The sequence below is a fragment of the Ixodes scapularis genome, unplaced genomic scaffold, assembly GCF_016920785.2.
Source record: "Ixodes scapularis isolate PalLabHiFi unplaced genomic scaffold, ASM1692078v2 PGA_scaffold11__112_contigs__length_91849675, whole genome shotgun sequence".
Lineage (NCBI taxonomy): Eukaryota > Metazoa > Arthropoda > Arachnida > Ixodida > Ixodidae > Ixodes > Ixodes scapularis.
The window spans coordinates 34,641,840-34,669,812 of NW_024609837.1; the positions used below are offsets into that span (position 1 = coordinate 34,641,840).

Consider the following 27,973-nt stretch of genomic DNA (forward strand, 5'->3'; position numbering starts at 1 on the left):
TATGTACTGCCAACAAATGTTAAATTATTAATATATAACTCCTTGTTCTATTCCCATTTAATTTACGGCCACCTAGTCTGGGGTAAGACGACAATAGCAAATCTTGATAAAATAAATATTTTGCAAAAAAAAGCCGTGAGGGCAATCGCGAATGTAGATTTTGATCATCCTACAGCCAATCTATTCAAGAAGTTTCACATTATTAGTATATATTCTCTCTACGACTACAGACTTTCCACTACTCTAAAAGTGGAAGAAATTAGAAATACTAGCTTTCTAGTGAGCCTTGGACGCCTTTCCCAATATGTTCATCCTTATCCTACTCGTTCTGCGAGCTGTTGGGAGGTGGTCACTCCCAGAACGAACTACGGAACACAAATGCTCAGATACACTATTCCGAAATTATTAAATTTATTTCCCGAAAAAAACTTCGATTGGGAGAAATTATCTGTCAAGGATATTCGGACCCTTCTGTTTGATGTCGATCGTGTGCATAAATCCTTTTCTCCTGTTTTTTATTAGTTATATCGCGATTGTATCACGTTTCTTTTTTCTTTCTTCAAAAGCTAGAAAGTGACAAAAGTTAACAATCCTGTGAATCAGCCTTAACAAAGTGTGTGATGACGAAGGTCTTTTCTACTATTCTTTCTATAGCTTGTGCTCTGTATGTATTTTATACTGTGAGTATCACGCTGCTCTGCTGCTTGTAGGCGGTTGGGGACCTCGTCAAGCTGTTTTCTACAGCTTTTTGTCCCTGGTCGCCACCATAAAAATCTTATGGTGAAATAAACGATTATTATTATTATTATTATTATAATTTATCTCGAAGAGATAAGAGAGGGCAATCCGCCAGACGCTTTTTAGATCTTAATGGCATATTCGGTGGTCTGCGAATTCAACTCGTCGCACTTGAAATTTGTCGAAAGGAATCAATTGTTACACATATCAATAAATATCATCGACGGCTAAAAACGACAGTTTCTGACGTGACGCATCGAGTTATTGTCAATTTAAAAAAAAAAAAAAAATGTGGAAAATGACCACATTTTTAATTCGGAATAAAACTTTCCGTTCTCTTGATCAGCATTGTGGTCGAGAGAAAGCGGTTACGCACACTTTTATTATCTTTACACTCGTAAAAAAATAATGATAAATAAACCCTGACATAAATCCCTAAAAACTCAAAAAAAAAAAAACGGCAAAAAATAAACAGAAACGATGGTACACTTAAAAAAAATTGAAAGTTTACTTTTCTGCAGAACACGAAAGCAGCCACTTACGGCCAGCAACAGAAAGATCCCAGCACATGACACTGCTCAGAATATGTCTAGATAAAAGAAAAATGCCATGTGCGCCGAGACGTTGAACAAATGACACGCCTTGTTCATTGTCCCGTCGCACATCGCATTTTGCGAACCTAGTCGTATTCCAAGCTTCGCCATTGGCTGGGATCGTTCCAGTGTTCCTCATAATTGGCTGTCTTCGTGATATGCAGGAAAGCGAACACACAAGAGTGTACAGCATCAGCGAGGGAGCTGATCTGTCACTTCTTTTTCCGGGTCGCCACGTAGCCCGTCACGCCGATGGACTTGAGCACGTCGATGATGACGTTGTTGAGGAAGATGGCCAGGATCAGCGACTGAAACCAGGCGACGTTGGCCTCGTAGCCGTACCTGAGTCCCATCGGGACCATGAAGGCCGAAAGCACCAACGACACCACCAGGGCCACCAGCAGGGCGGCGTAGAGCAAGGGCGACGGCAGGATGCCTTCTTCGACGCGATCCTCGTACAGGGACGCTGACCTCTGGTCCTTGTCACCCGCGACGGCGCTCTCGTCGCGGTACTCGGGCACCTCGTAGGCGATCTTTATTTCGGGGTTCCTGGTGTACTCGGTGTACTTGGTGGTGGTCAAGATGCGGGCCGACTTGGATGCGTCGGCTTGGCTGTCCCGCGACGTGAGGCGAACTTTTTTCGGAGGCATCTGCTTCGAGAACCTGTACGTCAAGGCGCGGGAGATGGTACCGATCGGTCTTCAACGAAGGACGTCAAAGTGACGATGACGTCCGCGAACAATGGCTTGAACACTACGCAGACGCTATTGAGAAATCAAGAAACATATCTAACTTTGAAAGCTCAACTGTTTTGCCTGTAACGCGTCTTCGACTGGCGCCTTTGCCCTCCTATCTCGCCCGTACATCGAAAGCGGTCCAGAAGTGGTAGCAGATGGCGTCACAGGATCTGACGTGTCATATAGTCGTATGTCGCGATCTCGGCAGTCTGTCGTAGACATGCTGCTCAAAAAGTGAAAGCGTTTACAACTCCCTGTAATGACGAATTGGAGCGCAGCTCTTGAGGAGGAGGAGGGAAGGGTACTGGGGGGTGGTTCACGTGACCTTGGGGGGGTCACGTGACGATGCCGATGACGTCATCAGTGACGTCACTGATGACGTCATCAGTGACGATAGCGATGCGGATACCGATGACATCATCAGTGATGATGACGATGCGGATGCCGGTGACGTCATCAGTGACGATGACATCATCGCATCATCAGTGATGATGCAGATGACGGTGACGTCATCAGTGACGTCACTGATGACGTCATCAGTGACGATGCCGTCATCGGGGGGGGGGAGGGGGTCACGTGACCTCGAGGGAGGGGTTTACGTGACCCTGAGGGAGGTCACGTGACCTCGGGGCGGTCACGTGACCTCGAGGGGGTCACGGGACTTGGGGAGTCACGCGACTTTGGATGTCACGTGATCTTGGGGGTCACGTAACCTTGGGGTGACCTTGGGGGGTCACGTGACCTTGGAATGACCTTGGTGGTCACGTGACCATGCAGGTGACCTTGGGGGTCACGTGACCTTGGGGTGACCTTGGCCACGCCGACGCCGCTCAAGCCGGGAACGGGCCCCTAAGAGCTGCGCTCTAAAAGGCGAGCGGACGCGGGGGTTCCTGTCGTCGCGGCGTTCTATCTTGTGTCTGGGCTAGTTTTTCGACTGCTTGACACTTTTTATAAAGCCATTATTGACGGGAATTAAGGGACCACTTTCGAGGACACGGTAAACGCTCCAGTCGGAGACGCACTCCACGCGCCACAACCGAACACGTCGCAGCCTCTATCGAGAAATCTAGAAACATGCCCAACTTTCGGGGCTGTACTTATATGCAGAGTCAAAGTTTGTCTGCTCCTTGCACAGGGGTTGCGATGATGTCAGAACGCCGAGCCCTTATTGCCTGATTGAAAAAAAAAGTGGGTAGCCCTCAAGGCATTCCAGGTCTACCCACTATCCTTCCAATCAAAACCAATCAGAACTCGTCGTCATTCTGACGTCCCCCCTGCGCAAGAGGCAAACGACTTGATCTCCAAATATAGTGCCGTAGTCACTGTTAAGATGAGAACGGAAGGTCGTCTCGATTCGAATGCCCGGCCTGAGCATGCGCTCTTTGCCTTCTGTCGTGCTTTGGTTGCGCGTGGACGCTCGAGGCTCACGAGGCGTCGAAGCGTTATCGAAGGTAACAAGCTTTCGCTTCCTATGTTTCCTTCAGTTGTCCCGCTAAAGGCGGGACGACTGACCTCCCTGTCATTCTTAAACTTTCAGCGACTATTGTGACGATGTTAGAGAAGGAAAGGCACAGGTCTTGTTTTCTATGCGATCTTGGCTGTACCCCTTACTGTGGCGTTTCATTTCTCATTGAAGTAAGCCACAGGTTAAAACTGTCCAACAACCGCCCGCTATTGAATGGACCAAGTGCGAATCCTAAAAAAGGACTATAGTTCCTGAAGCGTACTATACGGCGTGAAAATAAATACACCCGAGTTGATTATATTGGCAGGATATACATTTTGGACCGCATGCAAAGAACACTGAGGCCAACGCGGAAGGCCCCATGTTGATACATAGGCCCCATGTTCCGCCACAATATCAGCAGTGCCGTGTAGGACGTACAGCTTGCTGGTGGGATATACATTCAAACTAGGAGCTTCAACTCAATTTTGCACGAAACAACGGCGACGCACTTTACGGCCAGTGTTAGGTTGCATATCCAGAGAACGTTAATTAGTAGGAAACTCTCGAATGGAATAATTTTAGGTTCTTACAAACTTCCCCAGTTCCAGCCCATGCATCTCTTTTGCGCCTCTTTCGCTGGCACAGGAGTTACAAAAAATGTTAGTTGATAACTAAGCTGTCGTTCACAGTATCTGCATGAGTGTAACAAATAAAACACTCACGTAAAGATTATTTGTAGGATGACCCCGGCGATGAACACGATGATCGCTGTTAGACAGGCAACTTGGATGATTTTGATCCAGCTGATGGGTACGGTGCGGGTAGAGGGGTTAAAGCCCTGAAACAGCATCACCAGGAACATGCTGATGACTCCGAGGAACAGTATGGTGACCAGCCGGTGAATCCGTGAGAAACGACTGCCGCTGGGCCACGCGAACACGCTGAACAGCAGGTGACACAGTCGCAGCATCCTGCAAGCGGCGGCCGGGATCGCCCACTAATCAGCACCTCGTGAAAATGAGAGTACTGGCCCCATTGTTTGCACTTCAGTGTGCCCACATGTGGGGAAGTGTTTTGTGCGCCATGACGCTCAGGTTGCGGTACCAGAGCTCACAGTTCATGAAGACCTTTTGCATGCTGTTTCTGTACCATCAAACAATCTATACGCCACCTTCAGTGCCGAGCGTAAGTTCGTCTGCTTCTTTTGCGGGAGTTGTGGTGACGTGAGAACGCCGAACTCTGACTGGCTCTGAATGAAGGATAGTGGGTAGACCTGAAGTCAGCTTGCTTCGAGGTCTACCCACGATCCTTCAATCAGAGTCAATCAGAGCTCAGCGTTCTGATGTCACCGCAACCCCTGCAAAAGAAGCAGACGAACTGGCGTCCCGCAGCCTGTGATCTCTAAACGTCAAACAACATGACATCCGCACTTCCAGACTGTGCTTGTGCAATCGACGCCCTCCAGGCACGAGTGTGGTTAAGCAGTGTATCATCAAGCTTTGACAAGAGGCGTGTCGAAGTTAAGCCGAGCTTCTAGAGCATGACCTATATAATTTTCATTTCCTCACTTCAGCAATCGCAGATGGCTCTCCAGACAAACTTGTCGCGTGACATTTGCTACGCTGTTGATGAGTGCTGGCATACCTCATAAAATTTAGTTTGAAGATGATGAACGTTTTCCCGTGGCCTTCCACAAACGGCAGTATGTCGGCGCGGTCCTGTTCCTGGAACCGTAGCCACTTGTCCACGACGAAAAGGAACTTCTCCGGGGTTCCCTCGTGCACCACGTCAATCTTTTTCAGATGCCTGCAACCATGCCAAGTAGGGATGTCGCTGTAGATATCGCTAACTAGTGCCTGCTAGAATAAGAGGGCCAGGATTCAGGAAATAGTTTTCAGCTCTCCTGTTGCCTTCTTCTGCATTAAAATATACAAGGACCATCGGGAGGCTTTGGCTGGTTCTTCCATGCGAAGGTCATATGAAGCATATACTTCGATGAAGTATATAGTCCAGACGCAGACGACGTCACGAGCTCACAAGACCAATTAAATAGCACGGCAAGCATAAGTCACTGGTTCTTCTGTGTATGTACATGATTGGTACGGCGATGATTGAACACGTGCGACACCACGAATACCATGAAGTTGCACTTTTAACGTGTTTTAAATGGTCCCATCGGCTTGTAGAGTCGACCTTGTCTTGACTTTACGTGAAACGAAGTATAGTGTCTTGAGTCTTGACTACGCGTGCCCGCTCACACACTGGACATCGTTAAAAAGTTCACGACAGAGGCAGGACCCCCAACTGATGCATCTCTTCTCTCTAAATTTAAGGCCGGTTCAGAATGTTTTGACTGCTTACGACAGGAAAGGCTGAAAACAGGCATTTAAGCCTTACGTAACGGCTTGCGACTGAAGTTCGGAGTTTTCGGTGTTTATTTTTGTTGTTTTTTTAATTCTGAGGCTTTTTTTGTGTGTTTTATTTTTTCCTGTAGACTCTGTGTTTCTTCGTGTAAATTGGTTAAGTTATAGCCAATTTACACAAAAAACACCGAATCTATAAAAAAAATTAACCCCGAAGGGCAGAGAAGAAAAAAAAACAACAACATAATTCGAAAAAAAAATTGCGGTGGCTTAGCTCGGCTATGCCAGGATACACGTAGCGTGAGCTTGTGCGCACACAATGAGGCGCTATCAAGCGGCTCCGGTGCAGCGTCAGACTTGGCTACTGCGCAACGGAGGCGCACAGCTGGGCACGCGGCGGCGCCAGTGCGTCTGCCGCGGCTATGTTGTCACTCCCGTGGAATGCGGAGACCGGCGAGGCGGGCGCGGTGGCGGCGGAGCGCGCGGTGGCGGCTTCGCGTGGCTCTCATGAGCCGTCCTCATTATGCGAACCGTGCTATTTACGCAAAGCGCAGGCGCCATGCGCCGCGCGCTCCGCATAAAAAACAGTTAAATAAAATAAAATAAAAACAGGACACGCTTGTCAAAAAAATAATGTTTACGCGAAAAAAAAATATTTTTAGAGCAATGTTGGCGGCGAGAGACGCGATTTAGTCGGTAATCACGTCCTTTCCACTTGTTCTCTCTCTGGGCATTTTGGGCGTGTGGAGGAGAGGTGGATGGGCTTGGCCATCACGTTGAGGCGGAGAGAGGGTATGACCACCTCGTTGAGGTGGAATGAGTGTATCACCATTTTGTGACGTCATAGACTGCGCGCAGATTTTAAAGTAAGTCTCGCGCCGTCAATATTTCTCTAAAAAAATTGTCGCCTAAAATTCTTTTTTCGACCCGCGTGTCCCAACCAGACTGTTTTAAAATTCTCTTTTTCTTTTCAGTGACTCGTCAAGTCGGTCAAGTTCAGTGTCTTGTCGAAGTCGGTCGTAGTCGAACGCAAGTGTGCGAACGAGCCTTAAGAGTTGTTGATGACCATAATGAATGCGTTCAACCGTTTTCCGAATGGCCAGTTCGTCTGGGCACGCATCGTGCTAGCCGATGTCCATATTTTGAGTTCGTGTCAGCGGATGTCCAAATGTGATTTATATTATATATATATTATCTGTCCTTAGCGCTATTTATGTGTATTTAGTACTATCATAGCATGGATCTCTTCTATGCGTTTCTTTTTGTACTCGGGCGTTGAATATGATATTATTTAAAAGTATACCATTTATTATCTTTCTTTGTGCACCATTTCGTGCATTTACCTTCAGATTTATTACATGAGCACACAGTCCTTTTTGGCACATCCCGCGACCCGGTGTTTCACGCTGCCAAACAGCGAACAAAAAAGCACGTTTCCGCAGTCTTTGCACCTGGCGTATTTCCGAGTATGGGGGGGGGTCCTCCTGTGTCGGTCTGAAGCGGTTATGTGAACTTCATACAGTCAAATTTATTGATGATGATAAAAATATATTTAATTACTGCCTGAAGACTTGACAATATAAATAAAGGTCCGATCATCTTAAAAATTTACATCATAAGTAAATGCACCCCCGTATTTCCTGAAAGATGCTCTGCAAATCTTGATGGCGTTTTTATCCTCGATAAAAACGCCGGAAAGTGACCGGCGTTGTTGTAAGAAATTTGGGAGGGCCTTAAACGAATTTTTGATATTGAAGCTCATTTAAATAACTATGGGTTTCTGACATATATTTAATTTCTGAAACTTACAGAAGTCTGTTATTGTCTCTTTTATGTGATGAACAACAATTTGATGTGTCTGTGGGCTGGACAAAAAAAAAATTACACACAGGCGCGTGGCGAACAATGAGGATTGCGCGCGCAGACCGTCAGAAGCTGATTAGTTAAGTATACTGCAATGTCGAGTAGAGTATGAAATACTAGTTTGTTCTATTTAACAAAAATCACCAATTAGCAAGGGTGATGTTTATCTGGAAATTGAATTGACCGGCCATGTTGTCAAAAACAAAACCTCACACCCCAAGCTATGCCAAAAAGGTTTACTTGGGCACGCGCTATTTCGGGCCAGATTTGATTAGAGTACGAAGGGGCGTATAGATTAGACTGTACCCTTTTCTGATCGCCCTTTTCTACATGATTATTCGCCTGCATCACGTTGCTGAGAGGTGCCCATTCCATGATTTTATGCGCTGTAATTGCACACCTAGGATTCAACTTCTAATACTGTGAGTCAAAGTTGCACTAATCACGGCACTTTTAGGCGACCTACCGGACGGATAACCTTTCGATTCAGGTACAGTATATGCCACTGAGAGAAACAAATAGATGTTGATTCGTATAACCACGACGTTTTGTATGTCAATCTAGCTTTTCTTTTGACTGTTCTGTCGAAATTAAATCACTCAATCTTTTTATATCTTTTTATTTTTGGTACCTGAAAATAGAAGTGGATTGTACGAATGTCAATAAAAGTATATAGTTACTCGTTTCACGCTTGAAATAGTGTCTACGCGGACTGCAAGTTCGTCTGCTTCTTGCGAAGGGGTTGCGATGATGTCAGAACACCCAACTCTCATTGGCTGATCGAAAAAAAAAAATAGTGGGTAGACCTCGAGGCATCTAGCATTGAGGTCTAACCCCTATCCTTTCAGTCAAAGCCAATCAGATCTTGGCGCTGTTCTGACGTCGCCGCAACTCTCGCGCAAGAACTGAACCGAAAGCCCTGCACCCGAACCCGACCCGAACCGATATTTTCATTTCGACACTCTGGGCTAAAAACACACCAGTCGGAAGCTCTTTCTTCAGACAGCGTAGCCATATACCCCAAGCACGCGTGTGCCGACAAGCGCACCAGCTGGGTCTGGTCCCTTCGCTGTCCGAGAAGATGCTGAGCACGATGATGTTGCCCAGCGTCTGGGCGGTGGTGAGCAGCAGGCCGTTGCTGCTTCCGGACAGCAGGAAGTACGGGTTGCACCGGGGGTCCCGCAGGGTGAAGCGGCCAGACGTGCCTTCGGTGCCGTGCAGCTCCACCTGGATCTTGGCCGTGGTCTCGGCGTACTAGGAGCGTCCCCAACACGGGCCCCCGTTCCGTCAATAAAAGCTGGTACGTGCATTTGTGTTTTGAGAGCGATGGACCGCGTGCCGCAACCTCTAGTAGTATAGTAGAAGACGTTGATTACGAGCAATTTGACTCTTTGGCGGGGATATGAGATGGGAGGTTGTAACCGCTTAGAGAACGCAGTGGCGCCATCTATTTGGTAGCCATGGAACGTTTTCCGTTCTGCGTGTATTTTACTCATCGTTCTTTCAGGGTGTGCTTGGAATGATCCTATGTTATAAACGATCATTTCTTATTGATAGTGCGTAGATGGGATCTCGCAAATGGTGCAAAGCATTCAGTCTAGTTGTACGCTGATCGAAAACGATGCCGACAGATGGCGCCTGTGTACGTTTTCTCGTCGTAAGCGGTTGCCGCGGTCGATCAAACGCAAATGTGTGAAACATCTATGGCCGCTTGCACTGTCTCCCATGACGTTAGGAGTAGACACGTTTTCCAACATATCATATTCGTATTAACATGCGCTTTATGAATAGGGGTCCGTGTTTTTGGTAAATACCGGTAAACCCCGATAAATAACCCCGGAAAGAATTTTCTCAATATCGGAATAAAAAAAAAAAAAAAAAAAAAAAAAACGAATTGCTTTTTAATACGGAAGTACCCGGAAAAGAAATATGCTGAATAGTTTTTGTGATTCTGAACACAAATCGTACAATCTGTCCTTGAGGTCGCTTTTTTCTTTGGGAACCACATCCTTTACCCAGGGCCCCCGTCTTCTCCTGTAGTCGGTAGCGGGATGACGTGTTTTTTTTTTTTTTTTTTTCTCTCAAGAATTTACGGTCACGGGGGTAAGTTCCTTGGACCCTGAAAGGGGTCACAAATTTATAAATATGCAGTCGTTTTATACCATTAGTCCCAATAAATCTCGATTTTTTTTTTGCCCGGAGCTGAAAATAAACACCATAAAACACCGATTCTGGAAACAAATATAATTAACCCCAAAAGAACACCCCCCGAATTTGAAGAAAAATAAACCCGAAAACACAGAATTTTTATGGAGAGAATTTCGTGTTAGGTAAATTCCGATAAACACCGAAGATTTACTGTCCGCGAGGATTCTTCATGCTTCAGAACCACGCATTTTACCTCGCTTCTTTTTCTTATCGGGGTGGAGACATTTCAAAGTATGCGGGTACGCGGGTCACTGATATGTTCCCCGGAGGCTGGGGAATTCGATGGCCGTCTTCAGTTTCCTTCAACGTAAGCCCCGCTAAACCCCGTTTTTTCTCCCGACACTAATGATAGCGAAAAAACCCGAATCTGTAGGAAAAGGTACCCCCTCCCTCCCGCTTAAAAAAAACAACAACAAAAAAACACACACATAAAAAAACCCTAAAACACGAAACCTTAATTATGAATAACGGTTAACAATTAGTTCAGATGTTTTGCCATGCTGTAATTGTGGGTTTTTCTTCTATATTCTATCGGGTGGAAGGCTGTCGCGAACGCATCTGGTTTGATCTACAGCCAGCTCGGCCGATGACAGGCGGGTGTCATACAGCCGCATTTAAGATTAAACAAAATGGCGCCGCCGCGCTCTAGTATTCTTTTATCGGGAGAATCGTTAAGTTTGGTTGGTTGCACTCGAACACTTACTGTGCAGGTGCAGTTAGAAATCGCTCATTATCACATTAGAAAACTAACATGATTTCTAAATCATATGGTGCAAACATGGCACGGTCGCTACTGACCTGGACGTAGCTTGTCTGGAATATAAGGATGTAGACTTCTTTGTTTCCAGCTTTGTTTTCGGGGGCTACAGCCGTTGCACTCTAAAGAAAGGCCAAAAAGAAGTATGCATGCGCGCACTGGACTAAATAGGGCACCGGTTTCGTACAAAAAGGTACACACATACAGCGATACACCAGAAATACATGATCACAGGTATTATGCAGGTTTCGCGCACTGCTAAACTGGTTTCAAACTAAAACAGCTAGCGGGTTATTTATTGGGGTGCCCTAATGCGAGTTGGTGCCACTCCCGTTTTCGTGCATACTGTGACGCGCATCGTAACTAACCCATTTGAGCCTTTACAGTCACCGCTGTAATTGCGCCTAGTAACACCCACTTTTGTGCATATATCCACTCTTTACAATTGCTCAATCACACACAACACAACCTCCTGGTCACTGGGGTATTTAGGAAAGGGAAGCACACTGCACACATGAGTCAACGTCCTAAATCAAGACAGGTGCCGTTACGAGTAGCTGGTTGCTTTACATCTATAGCACTCGCAAATCGAGTTCTTCGGGTAAGAATGTGTCCCCCGTCAACCGCAAAAGAAGACACTGCCGCTTGGCAAGAGGCAACTACGCGCAAACGAAGTTTTTCTGCCTGGCACAACGCAGTGAACGCAGCTGAGAACTTCCTGAACAGATAGCGCTATAAAGGTAAATAATCGAAAGGCCCATCCAACGCCGCAGATTGACAACTGGTTGATCGAAGGCGCTTACCGTCTGCTCGTCTATCTCGGCTATCTTCATGGTCCAGTAGAAGAGGACGACAAAGTTGACCCAGAGGGCGGCCAGCAGAATCGGGATGAGGTGCTCGATGAAGTAGAAGTTGAGCCGCTTGCCGTCCTTCTTGCCCCCCTTTTCCGAAGACACGTTAACCAGGGGCTTGAGGTTGGTCGTAAAATCGACGGGGTGAGAGCGGGCTGCAATGGCCGCCTCACCTCCACCCGTCTCCTGGCACTCGCACATGATTTCTCCCAGCGTGCTCACGTTTGCCATCTGCAAAGGAATGCCGCGCCAGGGTCCCAATCGCACGTGGCCAGGTCATGTTACGGCGATGCCCAACACGGTGCATGTTATATATACAGGGTGTTATTTTTTATTCTTGCGGATTTCTTAAAAAAAAAAAAGCCATAAAAGCTACACTTATAATCTTTGCGATAAGTCAGTTTATTAATTAAAGTTCACTAAACTTTTTAATCAGTGAGAATAGACATATGGTTCCAATTAAAAACGTGCTGAGCGTTATCGAAAACCACTAAATCAGTCATTTTCAGGAAGACTTTCAGCGCGTGAGAAGCCGTAGTAACGCACTATAGTTCCCACTCGTAGAGCAGGTACAAGGCTAGCGGTTTCGGTAAGGCCCCCACGCAATTTTTCCGTCTCTTATCTAGCCCCAGCCTTGTATAGTCTGTGCAGTTCTACGCGCGTCTGACATTTCTTGAACCTGATGGGCGTTCTTTTTTCCGTATACATTTCGAGCCACCGATTTTCTTCGGCAAAAACAAGCAGAAATAAACAACCACCAGCATAGTGCTATCACGTCATATGCAAGCCACGCATTAATCGCAAATATATTACCGCAATGGCAATGAATAGTCTGTTCCTTCATTGTTTAGGATGGTTTTACAACATTGGTGAGCAAATGCTCAGAAGCCTATGGATTGTCTTTGAATGTCCCCGACGCTGTGTTAGACTCAGAGTGCACTTTATCAAGAGAGCAGCCATAGCAAGAGGCACTGACCACGCAACCTTCAGAAGAGAAGTCTCCACCGCTCTTGGCGACGCAGCTCCAGTGCTCAGCCGTGACCGAATACCAGATCTTCATGTCGCTGCGATGCCAAAACGGGTACTTGATGTTATTTAGGCCCAGGGATTTGACCGAATCCTCGACGAGTGGCACAAACGTCACATAGGCATCGTCGCCTCCTTTGACTTTGTACACCTCAGGTAGGATGACCATGAAGGTTGCCAAAGGATGCAGGATGATCATCTTGTCCTGCGTCAGGTCTTTGGTCTCGGGCTCCTTGTCCTTCTGGAAGAAGGCCTGCAAATCGAGATACAATGATGCTAAAAAAGAAGAAAAATCAAGGCACCTTTTTATGAAAACAATTTGTGTCTGACAGGCGTCTATTGGAAGGCTCAAGAGGATATATCTAGCTTCCGCAGGGTTAGCAGTGTACTTCTTTTGGAAGATTCATTCAACTTTTCAATAGATTGCTGGAAGAAAATATAATTGAAAAGTATTAAACTTTTTCAAGTAACCCCTCCGTGAAGTGCCAGCGGCCTTCAGGGACTATCCTGAGAATACCGTTTAAAGTGCTCTAGTCGTTTCAGGCCTTTGAGGTTCAGTTGACCCAAGAGAAGCTTTCCGTATTCCCACAAACAAGCATAAAAACACAAAGCCAGTGCTTTTCAGTTTTTCATCAAGGTCCCCATTGCTACTCATCACACCGAACATTATTCGGTTGTGTTTCATCGTCCCATTCCGCCCGGCAAACAAACAATGATATAATGATACGGTCATGTTTAAACAGAAGAGAGTTTGCTCACCATGAAGAAGTATTTGATGAACTCAGGGTTCAGCTTCACCACCACGCTACCCTCTTCCATGGGAACTTTGAACTTGACAATGAGCATAACGCTGGCCTTCAACTGGCTCGTTGTGTCCTCGAAGTTAGCATCTAGAGCGGGCATGAGCCGGACATTACTGAAAACGGAAAGCCTCGCCGATACGGCGCAGTTTAGGCGCCCTAACAATTTTATATCAGAATGACACAGGTCGCGCAAGCTGTGTCCCATTTATACGTTGTCATTCACATTTTGATGCGCGCACACCAGCTTTACCCCTGATCGAGCGAACTCAAAGCGCATGCGCGGCAAATGGTTGAAAAGGAACCTGCTGGAAGTATCGGAGTAGAGTCCATATACCTCTAAGCTTCTATTCTTCCTGAGGTTTCAAAGTCACTGGATTAAGAAACTCGCCTCTTGCTTCGTGATTCGTTCGTCGGCATTGTTATTAGCTAAAGTCGCGATTTGATTGGTTGCGGAGCCATAATGAGATGCTCGGACTGTCAGTGACTACAGTATAGCTATTTCCTTTATGCCCCAAGCCCTACTAGAGCGACAAACAGAAGCAAACGACAGCGACAAGCCTCAACCCGAGTCTTTCGCGATTTGACAGGCTCTGTAGAATAAAGAAGGATATGCTCCAACACGATCATCATTCACGCGAAGATACCTTTGGCAGGATTGCAATCACTCGTGCTCACTTCACGAGCTGCGATCGACTCAACGCCTGCCAAAGCTGTACCATCGCGAGCATGCTGCATGTGTTGGAGGCTTGTCGCTGTCGTTTGTTTCTGTTCGTCGCTCTAGTCGGCCATTACAAGTTCTTCCTACCACCACTGTCTGATTTGTTTGTGCATAAATGTGCTTTGTATGAAGCCCGCAAATAAAAGAATACCGTGACCTCTGTAGCTCTGCTTCCCTTCCCTGCCTCGTACCACAACGCAAATCTAAAAAAAACAAAAAAGAAACATGTATATATATATATATATATACATATGCCAGTTCGCTTCTTTTCAGAACACGAAGAGAATAACGCGCGATGGAAGAGAGGAGGGGGGGGGGGGGGTGAGAGGGGATGCGTGGTTGACTAGCGAAACCTCGCGCTGCTGAGCAGGACCCAGGGTTCAATCCCACCCCTGACCGTCTCGATTTGGATCAGCATCGTACCCCAAACTAGCGGTAGTACTGCACTAGCTAAATTTCTCATCTACAGCTAAGACACCAGACGCCCTTTGGGGCTGGCTAGCTTTCGACTGTCTAAATATACCTGCTGCGCAATTATTATTATTAATCGCGACGAACAATAGAAGGATCCCAGTGAATCACGAAGCTCAAAATACTAGAAAAAAAACAAAAACAAAAAAAAAAAAACCCGGCATTTTGATCAGGGACAATACCCGAGTGAAATGTCACGCCTGTTCTCCCTGCGCACATCGCCTTTTTTATGTGCAATAGACCAATCTCACCAAGCGTTCGACGCATGCGTGATGCCGCCATAACTTTAGTTCACAGAAAACAGGCGGCCGTGCACGAGACGGCTTGTGCCGTCTCACGCTCTGCACGCACAGAGCTCCAGCGAAGTCGTTACACGAGCGAAAAGACTAAAACTCCCAGGATGCGTCGCGGCAGCGATGGCTTGGCCGAACTAGCTGGTGAGACAGGCCTGTTGCATTCTGAGCTTCGTAATTCACTGAGATCCTTAAGGCTGGTTGACACATTTGCAAAGGTTGCGTTCGCATGCAACTGAAACGACCGTAACAACCAAAACACAGCAACAACAGTGACTCATGAAATGTTTTGCGAAGGTACCCCTTGCATCGCTTGCCATGCTGTGTACGGCGAACACTTGTCCGGGTAACTTTGTCGTTACGGTCGTTTCGGTTGCATGCGAACACGACCAACGTAGATGTGTGAACCAGCCTTTATATTGTTAGCCATGATGGGCTGTGTTTGTGTTCTGCGGGAAAGTGAACATGCTTTATTTTCGAGTGTACCCCAAAGCTTAATGAAGACGTTGTGTATCAACCAGTCAGTCTTTTTGTACTTTTGTTTCCTTTACAGTTAAAAGCGCGCTTCTAGAAGTCCCAAAAGACGCGCACTCACTGTCCGGAGCCAGCGCCACCTGGAGCGTGCGAGGGTGGTCCGGTGTGCCGCGAATGCGCATGCCCGTTGCGTCGTCACGGATATACGGTTTCACCACGTCCGTCGAGACGAACTTCAAGCCGGAGCCGCAGTGGAACGGATTCTTTCTGTACACCGTCACCTGCACCAGGGCCCGGACAACTCGATCAGAACGCCGAGCTCGGTGGCATCATACGAGGCCAACACATTAGAGCCACCGATACTCAAAATTGGCTCTCACTTAGATTGCGTTGCACAGATGACAAATAAGTTCTATTAAACAACACGACTGTTGGTAGACAAAGCCTAGATTAGGTCAGATCTCTACGGCCCTTTGATAGATTCATAAGAATTAACAGTTGGTCTAGCTAAGTAAACATGGCAAACACGTCGGTAAGTTGTTATCGTTTGCGTGTTTAGCCGTACAGCTCAAACGCGAGGAAGTCCGTCTACGGAACATGCACGCACGTACCACCACGGAGAGGGTCTTGGAGAATCCGTAGAGTGCCTCGTCGTACACGAGCATGAGACGGGGCTTGACGTAGTAGCGCTGCCTCTTGCGGAGCGCCTCGACGCCCACCTTGGAGTGCCAGAGGGACACGCCGTCACTAAGGAAGGAGGCAGGGCCCTCGACGCCCCGCTGGGTCTGCATCACCAGCTCCACGGTGTCGTCCATCACTGACAAGGCGCTCGTCGACAGCTTGCACAGTTGCTAAGCACCGAGCGATAGAACGGTCAGCTCCATGTGATGTCGTACCATAGTTGTACCCATGTGGTGTCGGAAAAGGGGAAAACAAAAAGGGGGGGGGGGGGGGAGGGGTGTTGCCTCCAACATATAACAATAATGTAAATAATACAAGACAAGGGCAAAGCCCCCCCCCCCCCCCCCTCCCCCTGTCGTTTTACCGGGTGTTTGGAAGAAAACAGAACAGTCTCATTCCCACGACACCAATGAACTACGCATCGCCAAACGGTCAGTTTTTCCCCAAATATAGCGCTAATGGTCCGAGTCAGGCGCCAATATTTCAGAGCCTAACCCTTATATGATTCGGAAGTTACGAGGGATTTTCTAAAACTTTCGACCAGAATAAAGGGGCGCGGTTTCCCGGTAGCGTTCGCCATTCATCTTCATGTATTCCCGCGGCTGGTCAGTACAATTCACGCAACCTTAATTTTATTGAGGTCACTCCAACAACGCCAGAGTGTTTTGTGAAGTTGCTGCAATCTGACACCTACCTCCCTCGTTTCCACACTGCCCCTGTAGGCCAGGATGAGCGATTGGCCTTTCAGCACCGATCTGAAAAAGAGCGTCAACGAGTCAACAAACGTTTTGGGTCGGGGCCTCCTCAGAGTCAAGTCACGGCCACTCCGTTCTGGTTCCCGCTTATCACCCTATCAGATGCGCGTCTGCTGCTTTAAACACCGTGGAGCACTCTTCGAGGAGGCTTTCACTTCTGGGATATCTTTTTAAACACTTCGAACGTTATTGGTGGTGTGTGCTCGTTAATACACATATTTCGGTTAACAAAGAAGACACTGAGCGTTTTCTTAAAAACTAAACACACATTTTGTATACACCAACTCATGTTTAGAAAGAAACCGGAGCGCCCCTAGCGGACGCCACCGACGCCGCGCATGCGCGAGGGGGGTGTGGGCAAGAAGCTCGCCGTCGCCCATAAACAAACCATTCGAATGGGATGTTGTCGGCGTCGGTGTGAGTCCCCGCGCTCTTTTTTGCGTTGGAATTGTTGATTCTACGTCTTCCTGGCAATGTCTGACTACTTGAGCGGCCTCAGCGAAATTTACGGGGCTCGTTACACCGCAAAACGCGGCGCGAATAATGTAACAAGCGGCGATTCATTCCGCGTGCACGCCGCAGAATGGACGCTGAAGCCTGATTCACATGGTGAGGTTCTGCTCACTATTTTTCAGTCATGACGTCGTTCGGGCTGCAAAAGCCTGAACCGTAGCTGAAATGTCGACGTCGATACTGAAAATCGCAAGCAGAATCGGACCGAGTGAATCGGGCATAACAAGTCGGTGATGGCCACTGGTAGCAATGATCAACATCTCCTTATATCTACTGTTTACACCGAGCCTACTTACCGAAGCAACCTTCAAACTTAAACGTCTTTTGAGGTCTGCACTTCTTATCGCAACTACCAGGTAAACGTTTGGTCTACAGGCCGCTGTCGTTTGAACGAGCAGACGACAGCTCGAACGATAAGGCGGCCGTTTGAACTTGATGACGCACTGAATGTAGTCCACAGGTGGTCCGTGCAACTTGACGGTTTTCCCGCGTTCATGTTGGAACAAAACAAATAAATCTGACGACCACAAGTATCCGTGAATTCAAATCAAGGTGCTTTCCGCCCAAGCAATCATGGTCCAACGGATTCTGTTTTTCCTTTTTTACGGCCCCTGTTCACGTTCTCGGACCAACCGAACAGGCAGAAAACGCATGGAAACTGATCTTCAAACTTTTCCCGACTCTTTTGGTAACTGATCTTCATACCTTTCCCGATTCTTTTGGTACAGCCCCAGTCGCGGCGTTTTGACGAGAAGGCAGGTTTTTGTCCGGTTTCTTTCAAAGTAACACAGGAATGCACGTGCCCCATGGCGGCTTCCACCCACAGCCCAAGACCGGAAGTGTGCCCGACGCACAACCACCGCGCCGTGACGTAACATAGATGAGTTCGTGTATAGTCGTGTGCAGTAGTTTCAAGAAAGAGTCCCTACGCATGCAATACATTGACACTGGAACCCCTAAATCGTCCGACGTTTACGCGGAAAGATATATGTGTTCCATCTTTCTGTAAAGTGCACAGCTGCTCGTTGTGTGCTTTATTTATTTTACATTGTTACTGTTAGTGTTGAAAGAAAGAAAAAAGATAAAGGTCGGAACGGTATGGCTGCTCTTGGTGCTCTTCCAGTCGCTCTCGCGACGTCAGCCGTGCCGGAGCCATACGCGTACACGGTTTAGGAGTTTCATGCTGTATACGTTTACGGGAAGATGCGCAGCCTTAGGTTCATGGAACGCGGCCACGTACACGAGTGTGGCTCTTCTCTGCCAGACCTCTTGTTTCTAACGGTCTTTGACTTCATGTCAGGGAGTGTGATCGGACCAGCGTCGTACCTGATGACGCCAGGCATATCTCGCAGTGCGCGCCTCGTCTTGGTCGGAAGCTTGCTGAGCACTTCCACGGATTTGTGCAGCGTCTCGACGGCTGCTTCCTGCGAAGCATACATAGGTCTCACTGCATCGGCTACGAACGCTGTTCTTGCTTCTGGCAGCACGGACATTAAATACGTCGGCGTCGGCGTCAGCGTCGCCGTCGCCGTTGGCGTCGGCGTAACCGCGCGGTGCATTATGGGAAATGTCCCATAATGAACCGCGCGGGACTCTTGTGACGTTACGAGTGTCATGATTTGGGAAAAGAAAACGAAGAAAGAGAAGGAAAAAAAAAAAAAAAAAGAAGAGCGGTATCGCGGGTGCGAAGGGATTCGAAGCTGGACCAAGAGCCGCGACGGTTGGCTGCTCGAATGGTGCGCTACCCGGCTCCGTCCCGGCGTCAGTGTGGTCGACGTAACCGGCTCCGTCCCGGCTCCAACCCGCTGAGACTCAACGCGCCTGGCTCCGTCCAGGCTGCAGGGAAGCTGAACTTCAACGTAACCGGGTTCGTCCCGGCTTCAGCACGGTGACCAGCAGCGCAACCGGCTCCGTCCCGGGATCAAGACACCCGGACCCGAGATAACCAGACCCCTCACGACATCGCGGCACGCTCTACTTCACCAACGGTCAAGGGGGCGAACCATCAAAGGCACCAGCGGCCCGGGCTACGACCCCAGGGGTGACTATACTGCCTACCGAACGTGCTTGGACGGTCGAATGGTTTCTTTTCTTTTGCCTTTCTAACGTTGCCTCTTTTTTTTTTTATTTTTACTTCCTGACTTGAATATATATATATATATATTTGTTTTTTTTTCTCATGCATTTGTCTTAGTCTCCCGATCCTTCCTCTCACCACCCCGGACGAACCTGACAATTTGGCGAGCCTGCCAGGATAGCTGGCCCATTACATCATAGTCATATCTTTTTCCGGAGGGTGAGAAGGGTGAGGGAGATTTGGGTGGTATTTCAACGATGGAAACTGACAAGTTAATCGCGGTAGCGGAAGAATTAGGCTATTCCAGGGCAGATTTGAAGAAGTGGGTGGATGAGGAGAAAGCCCGAATAAGAGCAGAAAGAGCTGAGGAGCGCGAGCACTCGAGGTTAGAACGGGAGGCTGCTGACAGAACTTTAGCGGCGGAGTGCGCGAAACTGGACAAGGAGCGGGAGGTGCTTCAACTACGAATAGCAGCGCGCGATAATACACGTAACAATTCAGAAGATGTGGAAGACGCGCGTGAGGAACCACCAGGCTCCAGGAGCTTTGGGAGCCCACATAAGCTCATCCCGCAATTTAATGAGCGTCGAGACGACCTAGACGCATACTTGCAGCGCTTTGAGCGCACTGCAACAGGCTTAGGATGGCCTCAGGAAAAGTGGGCCACTAATTTGGGGCTTTGCTTAACCGGGGAGGCACTCACGGTTGTCGGTCGGATGGCACCGGCAGATGCGTTGGACTATGCCAAGGTGAAGCTAGCACTCTTCCAGCGGTTTCGTTATACCAAAGAGGGATACCGCGACAGGTTCCGAGAATCCAAGCCGGAAGACGGCGAGACAAGAAGACAGTTTGCGGCCCGATTGGCAGGGTACTTTGATAGGTGGATTGAGATAGCAGGGATTGATAAGTCTTTTGAAGCATTGCGAGACAATGTCTTGGTGGAGCAGTTCTTGCTGACTTGCTCAAGCAAGCTGGCAATATTTCTGAGAGAGCGGGACTGTCAAGGTTTGGACGACGTGGCAGCTAAGGCTGACCTGTTTCTGGAGGCTCAGGGACAACCTAGCACAAGTAAACAAAGAGGAGACGAGATGGGAAATAAGCAAAGTGCCGTAAGCGAGGGGAATCGTAGAAAAGGTGAGGTTCAAAAAGGCATCCGCTGCTTCTTGTGTGGAAAGTCTGGGCACAGAGCAGAAAACTGCAGGAGTAGTGCACAAGGAAGGAGGGTTCTGCTGTGTTGGAACTGTGGTCGCAGTGGTCACAAGGCTGTCGCTTGTAGAGAAAAGCCGAACGAGAGACACCAAGTTTCATGCCTTTGGACGATGTCTCCAGGCAACTGCGACAAGTCAGATGACTGTTGCGTCACCTTGAGTAATGGCGATAAGATTCCATTTGTTAACGCTGCCATGGGGAGGGCCCCGAAGTTCTTAGTAGAGAACATGCCCGTCGTGGAAGGTCGTCTCAGGGACCATAAGATATCGGTATTAAGAGACACCGGATGTAATACCGTTGTAGTTCGCGAGGAGCTGATTCCTCAAAAGAACCTAACTGGCAAGTCGAATCCAGTGTTTCTGTTGGATCGAACGGTCCGGTATTTACCTGATGCGGAGATCTTTGTGCAAACGCCTTACTACACAGGGAAGGTGTTGGCAAAGTGCGTCAGCAATCCACTATATGAGCTGGTGCTGGGAAATATACCGGGAATACGAGACGCTAATAACCCGAACCCAGCTTGGGTAAAAGTAGATGAGTTGGCGGGTCAGAGATTGAATGATGAGGTAGAGGTGAATCGTCGTACTGGTAAGGAGGCAGATGCCAGCAAAAATACCGATTCCGGTGACAACAAAAGGGACTTATTACATCAGGTGGAACCAGCAGAGGTCGCTGCAGCCCGGGAAACAGGCGCCGCGCGAAATGAGGCGAAAAGCGAGACGCCTCTGAGTGTACCTCAAGTGGCGATAATTAATACCACAGCGGAAGAACTCGCTAGAGAACAGAGAGCAGGCGGAACTCTAACTCGGTGCTTCGACGATATTGGAACGATCACAAGAAGGCACAAGTGCAGGACCAAGTTCCAGTTCTTCATGAAGAACAATCTTCTGTACAGGACGGCGGAATACTCTTCTGGGCGAAAGACAGAACAACTGGTGCTCCCGAAAAAGTTCAGGGCCGCCGTTGTCGCCCTCGCACATGACAGCATCATGTCAGGACACCAGGGCATGAAGAATACGCTCAACCTGGTGGCTGAAGAATTCTTTTGGCCAAGTATACAGAGCGAGATTAAGAGGTACGTTCGATCATGTGATATATGCCAACGTACAATACCCAAAGGCAAGGTTGGTAGGGCACCTCTAGGAAGAATGCCGACTATCGAAACACCTTTCCAGAGAGTGGCGATAGACTTAATTGGCCCCATCGCTCCGAGGGCAGGCTCAGGTAACAGATACATCCTGACAATGGTAGATATGGCGACGCGGTATCCGGATGCAGTAGCGATGAAGAGCATCGGGGCGCAGGAAGTAGCCGAAGCTCTGATGGAGATGTTCACAAGATATGGAGTGCCGGTAGAAATTCTTAGCGATCGGGGATCGTGCTTTACATCAGAACTAATGAAAGAGGTCAGCCGACTTCTATCAATGAAACATCTCATGACCACTCCCTATCACCCTATGGGGAACGGGCTAGTAGAGAGACTCAACGGCACGATCAAGCAGATGTTAAAGCGGATGTGCCAGGAAAGGCCTCGTGACTGGGACAGATACCTACCAGCCCTACTGTTCGCGTACAGAGAAGTACCACAGTCGAGTCTCAAGTTTTCACCGTTTGAACAACTCTACGGAAGAAGAGTGAGAGGTCCTCTGGCCATTCGGAAAGAGGTCTGGTCGAACGGAACCCTCAAAGAAGAAGTCAAGACATCGTACGGGTACATGTTGGAGTTGAGAGAGAAGAGAAGAGACGTGCAAGCTAGCTCACAGTTGCTTGGAGGAAGCAAGAGCAAAGTACAAGGGGTACTACGACAGAAAGAGTTCCAACCGGAAGTTGAAGCAAGGTGACTTGGCGTTGATCCTTCTCCCTACAGATAAAAACAAGATGATAATGCAGTGGAAAGGACCATTCCTTGTGTTGACAAGAAGGAATGAAGTTGACTACGAGTTAGACATGGGAGGAAGGAAGAAGACTTTTCACATCAACATGTTAAAGAAGTATGAAAAGAGGGAAGGAAGTCGACAAGAGCAGGCACTTTGCAATGCTGCAGCAAGCACTCACGAAATGAACGACTCCAGACACGACACTGAAGAAGACGGTCATATTCCAATGCTGAGTTTGACAAAGCAACAAGGGTGGCATGATATCGTCATAAACGGGAAGTTAGAAAGAGACAAGTCTTGCGAGGCACGCGAGTTAATAAAGGACTTCAGCGATATCTTTTCTGATCTTCCTGGGCCCGTTTTCTCGAACGCGAACCGTGGTTTAAAGTAAACTATTGTCCCTAGAAGGGGGAATTCCAGGTCACGTGACTGGGAGAGCAGGGGCGCCGAGGGACATTCATTTCGATCTGGCTGTTATATTAATGACTCACCATCAACCTATTAGCACGTCAAGCAAAGCGATAGTTCAGAGGGACTGCTAAACTAACCGACGGCAGCATTCCGCGAACGCATCACTCTTCAGCAGTCCGGGATCCAAGACATGACGGTACATAAGCCTTGCAAGTGTTTTTATGGTGAGTAAAAAAAATGTTTTGCGAACGAGAGTTGGTACATATTTATACTAAGACGTTTAATTTGTTACACTATGCACGCCAACTCGTGAGCAGCGATTACTTTGCGGAGAAAGGGGGTTATCCTCAATAAAGTCTTCATTCCGGGTGAACAGCTGAGACATTGTACTGTTTTTTTTTTTTTCACAGTGCGCCGACAGTATGCCGACAGCATTGAGGTTTCTACATATCCCCGGTGGCCAGCAATTCAACGGTGACGAGAAGCTTAGCTTCTCGTCACCGGTGAATCGGTTGGGCAAACGGAAGAGAGGGCAAACAGTTGAGATCAGCAGGAAGCGCAGAAACGTGCGTCGCAAGGAACGAAAACGAGACTACAGCACCGGCGTTGCCAGACTGGAAGAAACACGGGAAAGTTATGCGTTGTTTATGGCGAAACATATTGAAGGAAAAGTTTCTTACATTTTCGAATATTCGTCGACAAACTCTAGCACAGTTGCTAAACTTTCTTTCTTACCATCGGAAGCAAATAAATTGGTCCTCAAGTACAACATTACTATATTGTGACTTAAAATACCATACTAGATCGATGACAACCAGCGGAAAAAGGGGATAAACAAAATGACTGGCTTGTTTCACCGATAGATGGCGCATCTTATTGCCCAATCAAAAATACTTATTGTTGTTCTATATCCAGCCGTTTATTACAGTACCTAGGTACTTTTCCCTTCCTAGGCACCGTGGTTTACCAAAATGGGTTTACCATCGCTTCGAGAAAACCGGCCCTGGTAGGACAAACCTCATGACATGTGACCTTCAGCTCACCACTCCACAACCGATACATGTGAGACAGTATCCGCTACCTTTGGCTGTTCAAGATGTAGTCGAGAACGAAATCACAGAGATGCTCAAGTTGGACGTAATAGAGAGGTGTACGTCATCGTACAATGCCCCAGTGGTCATTGTGAAGAAGAAAGACGGGTCGAACAGATTTTGTATCGATTACAGGCGGCTGAATGACGTCATACATCCTGACGCAGAGCCAATACCAAGAATCGACATGACGTTGGTCAAAGCGGGACAAAAGCGTTTCTTCTCAAAACTTGACGTAGCCAAAGGCTACTGGCAGATTTCGATGGATGAAGACGCTAAGGGGAAGACGGCTTTTTCGTCGACGAGCGGGCATTATCAGTTCAAGTTTATGCCGTTCGGTCTGAAGACCGCCTCTGCCACGTTTACAAAGCTGATGCGTAAGCTGCTAGATGGGGTGCGAGACGCGCATCACTACATTGATGATATCCTAGTTGCAACAAGTTCATGGGAGGACCATATAGAGACGCTCAGGACGATTTTTGAACGTCTACGAGCAGCGAACATCACAGTAAAACCCAAGAAATGTCAGATAGGTTTGAAGAAATTAGTTTCCTTGGACATGAAATTGGAATGGGTAATATAGCTCCGGATGCACAAATCATCGAAAGGGTTCGAGATGTACCACGACCGCAAACGAAACGGCAAGTTCGTTCGTTTCTCGGACTAACAGGATTCTACAGGCAGTTTGTGCCAAACTACGCAGAAGTTGCAGCGCCGTTGGTAGACCTGACTAGAAAGGGAGCACCTAATGGTGTCGAGTGGGGCCCGAGGCAAAAGGAGGCTTTCACAAAGTTAAAAAGACGGTTGGACCAGCCACCGATTTTGCTATCACCAAATCCTGAGAAGGAATTTGTGTTACGCACTGATGCGTCAGAAGCAAGTTTGGGGGCAGTGTTACTGCAGGAGAAGGAAGGGATGCTGCACCCAGTAGCATGTGCCAGTCGGAAACTGACTAGCTCGGAAAAGAACTTCGCCAACATAGAAAAGAAATGTCTAGCGCTGGTTTGGGCAGTTGGCCGGTTTAAGCTCTTTTTGTATGGGAGGACATTTCGCGTCCAGACTGACTATCAGCCGCTGGAATTTCTCAACAAGGCAAGACTCACGAATAGTCGGGTAATGAGATGGAGCATGGCGTTGAAAGATCACAGTTTCAACGTAGAGTATATTAAAGGTAGGGATAATGTGGGCGCGGACTTTTTAAGCCGGCTCTAGGGTGCCTTTCCAGAGGGAGATGGTTCACTGACCGGAGCTGATTGAGAGGTGCGTGCCACAAATCCGTATATACGTCAGCGGTATGGAGGAACCACAGTCAGTATCGACTTAGGCTCTAACAGGCACCAACCTTGGCAGCTGGTCGGTGTCGTAGGTTCTTATAAGGTCTTTGGTTTTTTGTGTGTGTGTTTTATGGTTGTACGCTTATCGGATAAATTTTTCCTGAATAAGAATAAGTTCGACCTACGACGAGGTGCTTTAGTGTATTATGGAAGAACGAATCAGAGATTCCTCGTTTGTAAACCTTTTTTGTTTGGTAAAAGTGTGAAATGGTGTGACATTTCGGCAACGGTTGAGTGTTGGCGTTATCGTTTGTGGCGGGTGTTGTGAAAGTGTCGTGACAAAAACTCGTATCTCTCGGTTGCGATCAGCGATGTTGTGACGGCACCTGGAGGAGAAGAAACGGACAAGATAGAAGTTTGTTACAAACTTCTCGTGTTTGTGGGTTGATGTCATGATTTGGGAAAAGAAAACGAAGAAAGAGAAGGGAAGAAAAAGAAGAGCGGTATCGCGGGTGCGCAGGGATTCGAAGCTGGACCAAGAGCCGCGACGGTTGGCTGCTCGAACGGTGCGCTACCCGGCTCCGTCCCGGCGTCAGTGTGGTCGACGTAACCGGCTCCGTCCCGGCTCCAACGCGCTGAGAGTCAACGCGCCTGGCTCCGTCCAGGCTGCAGGGAAGCTGAACTTCAACGTAACCGGCTTCGTCCCGGCTTCAGCACGGTGACCAGCAGCGCAACCGGCTCCGTCCCGGGATCAAGACACCCGGACCCGAGATAACCAGACCCCTCCCGACATCGCGGCACGCTCTGCTTCACCAACGGTCAAGGGGGCGAACCATCAAGGGCACCAGCGGCCCGGGCTACGACCCCAGGGGTGACTATACTGCCTACCGAACGTGCTTGGACGGTTGAATGGTTTCTTTTCTTTTGCCTTTCTAACGTTTCCTCTTTTTTTTTATTTTTACTTCCTGACTTGAATATATATATATATATTTGTTTTTGTTTTTTTCTCATGCATTTGTCTCAGTCTCCCGATCCTTCCTCTCACCACCCCGGACGAACCTGACAACGAGGGTCCCGCTCGGTGCATTATGGGACATTTCCCATGATGCAACGCGCTAAGAGGAGGAGCGGGAGGAAAACGAGGGGGAGGAGGAGGAGAGAGAGAGGAGGAAAAGGGGAAGAGAGGGGGAGGAGGAGGGAGAAGGATGAGGAGGAGGGGAGGGAGGGGACGAGGGGGACGAGGGGAGGAGAAGGAGGAGAGCAAAACGACGAGGGGGGCAGGAGAAAGAAGAGGAGGAGGAGTGGCTGGGAGGATGAGGAGGAGGGAGGAGGGAATAGCCTCCCCTCAGCACCCTTCCCTCCTCCTCCTCAAGAGCTGCGCTCCCATTCGGCGTTACAGGGTGTTGTAAACGTCTTTCTTTTCTTTTTTTAATGTGCAGGCTCTGGTGAAACATGGTAACAGCTATGTTTCATTAGCTAGTCTTCGCTGTGTTGGGGAAAACAGGACAAACACAGCAGTGAGTAGCTCTACTTGGTTTCGCCTCACGATAAACCACAGGAGACGCTACGAGTCATCGTAACCAATCCCATGCCGTGCGAGTGCCACGGGACCTTCGAGACGAGCCAAGGGAAGCGCAGGCACGTAGTCACCTGGTACAACGCTGGATTGGCTGGGATGGCCCGTGGCGTCGTCCGCGGTCCATCATGAGGTGAAGCAAAGTTATAGTTATATCACGGCCACTCGATCCCCCCTAATAGAGTGGCTGTGGTTATATCATGTCCAGCTTTCCGGTATTTGGAGCAAATGGGAGCGACCCGTTGCAGAGCAGACGGTTTAGAGCTGTCGGCTCTTGACATCCGTATACGATGCTCGCGTTGTCGATGGACCGCAGAACGTGTCGAAAAGTTTAACAATGCTCTGTATTCCAGCTTTTAACGCATATAGTGTAAATAGGCTCATCTCCATGAGAAAAGTGTTACGTTCCAGCGTCAGATATAAGCGTAGCATAGTTAGAGCCCTTAAGCCGATGTCCCCCCCCCCCCCCCCCCCCCCCCCCCCCATACTGCCCATACATCATACAAAAGACGTGAGTCACGGCGAGATCCGTGCTTCGAACCCCGTCCTTACAGTGAGTTCAAGGAGAAAGCTTGGCACGCCGCATTCGAACCACGGATATTGCGGTGACTCGTGCTTTAGAGACCATGACCATAGCTCACATAGCCCATAGGCCCCCTTGGGACGTCTTGAGGTCATGTGACTCCATGAGTCGCGTGATACCGTGACATCGCGTTACGTCATGTCATCGCGTGCCCCGAGACGTCACGTAATTCCATGACGTTACGTAACGTCAGTCACGTGACCTCCTGACGTCACGTGACGTCAAACGCACGGCATGTGCCCAGTTCATTTGCAACTCCTTCTGCGCGTGTCCGAGTTTATTCGTTATAAAAAAGAGACGTTGATTTCTTTTGAGCGAAGGAGCTTGCCTTGAAAAAAGGTCAAGACTGTCAAGTAATCTTGGCAAGAAGTGCGATAGCTTACGTGGACCTTGAAGTTTATCTCGACGGAAGGACCGAGCATGGCCATCACTGTACCAGCGGCTACAAGCGGGGTGGCCTGGTAATGCATGGACAAGATCTGCTCCAGCCTCCGGATCGACAGGGACCTGAGCTATAAAGACAGGCCGGATCTCATCACTCGTCAGAAGTCATGACTCTCTCCGAGGTACACTGGTTAACTATC

At 48.3% G+C, this 27,973-nt stretch overlaps 1 protein-coding gene across 1 annotated transcript; it reads right to left on the bottom strand.

Moving 5' to 3' along the window:
• Window positions 1–1,099: 1,099 nt before the first annotated feature.
• Window positions 1,100–27,949, bottom strand: LOC8037531. Its single transcript, XM_029973191.4, has 13 exons — window positions 27,773–27,949; window positions 18,618–18,715; window positions 16,718–16,778; window positions 15,954–16,193; window positions 15,464–15,623; window positions 13,343–13,473; window positions 12,534–12,836; window positions 11,510–11,788; window positions 10,748–10,828; window positions 8,790–8,995; window positions 5,160–5,321; window positions 4,238–4,486; window positions 1,100–1,994 (listed from the first exon to the last, which is right to left on the bottom strand). The coding sequence occupies exons 1-13, from the start codon at window positions 27,857–27,859 to the stop codon at window positions 1,544–1,546; spliced, it is 2,508 nt and encodes an 835-aa protein (XP_029829051.4). The 5' UTR covers window positions 27,860–27,949; the 3' UTR covers window positions 1,100–1,543.
• Window positions 27,950–27,973: the final 24 nt, after the last annotated feature.

Bases quoted from the DNA above. Each gene is read 5' to 3' on its own strand.
- LOC8037531 (XM_029973191.4), bottom strand. From the start codon at position 27,859: ATGCATTACCAGGCCACCCCGCTTGTAGCCGCTGGTACAGTGATGGCC. The intron at 13,474-15,463 runs GTGAGTGCGCGT...TGCCCGCTCTAG, and splicing joins GGTGGCGCTGGCTCCGGACA to ATGCTAACTTCGAGGACACA. The intron at 4,487-5,159 runs GTATGCCAGCAC...CGCCGCTTGCAG, and splicing joins TTCAAACTAAATTTTATGAG to GATGCTGCGACTGTGTCACC.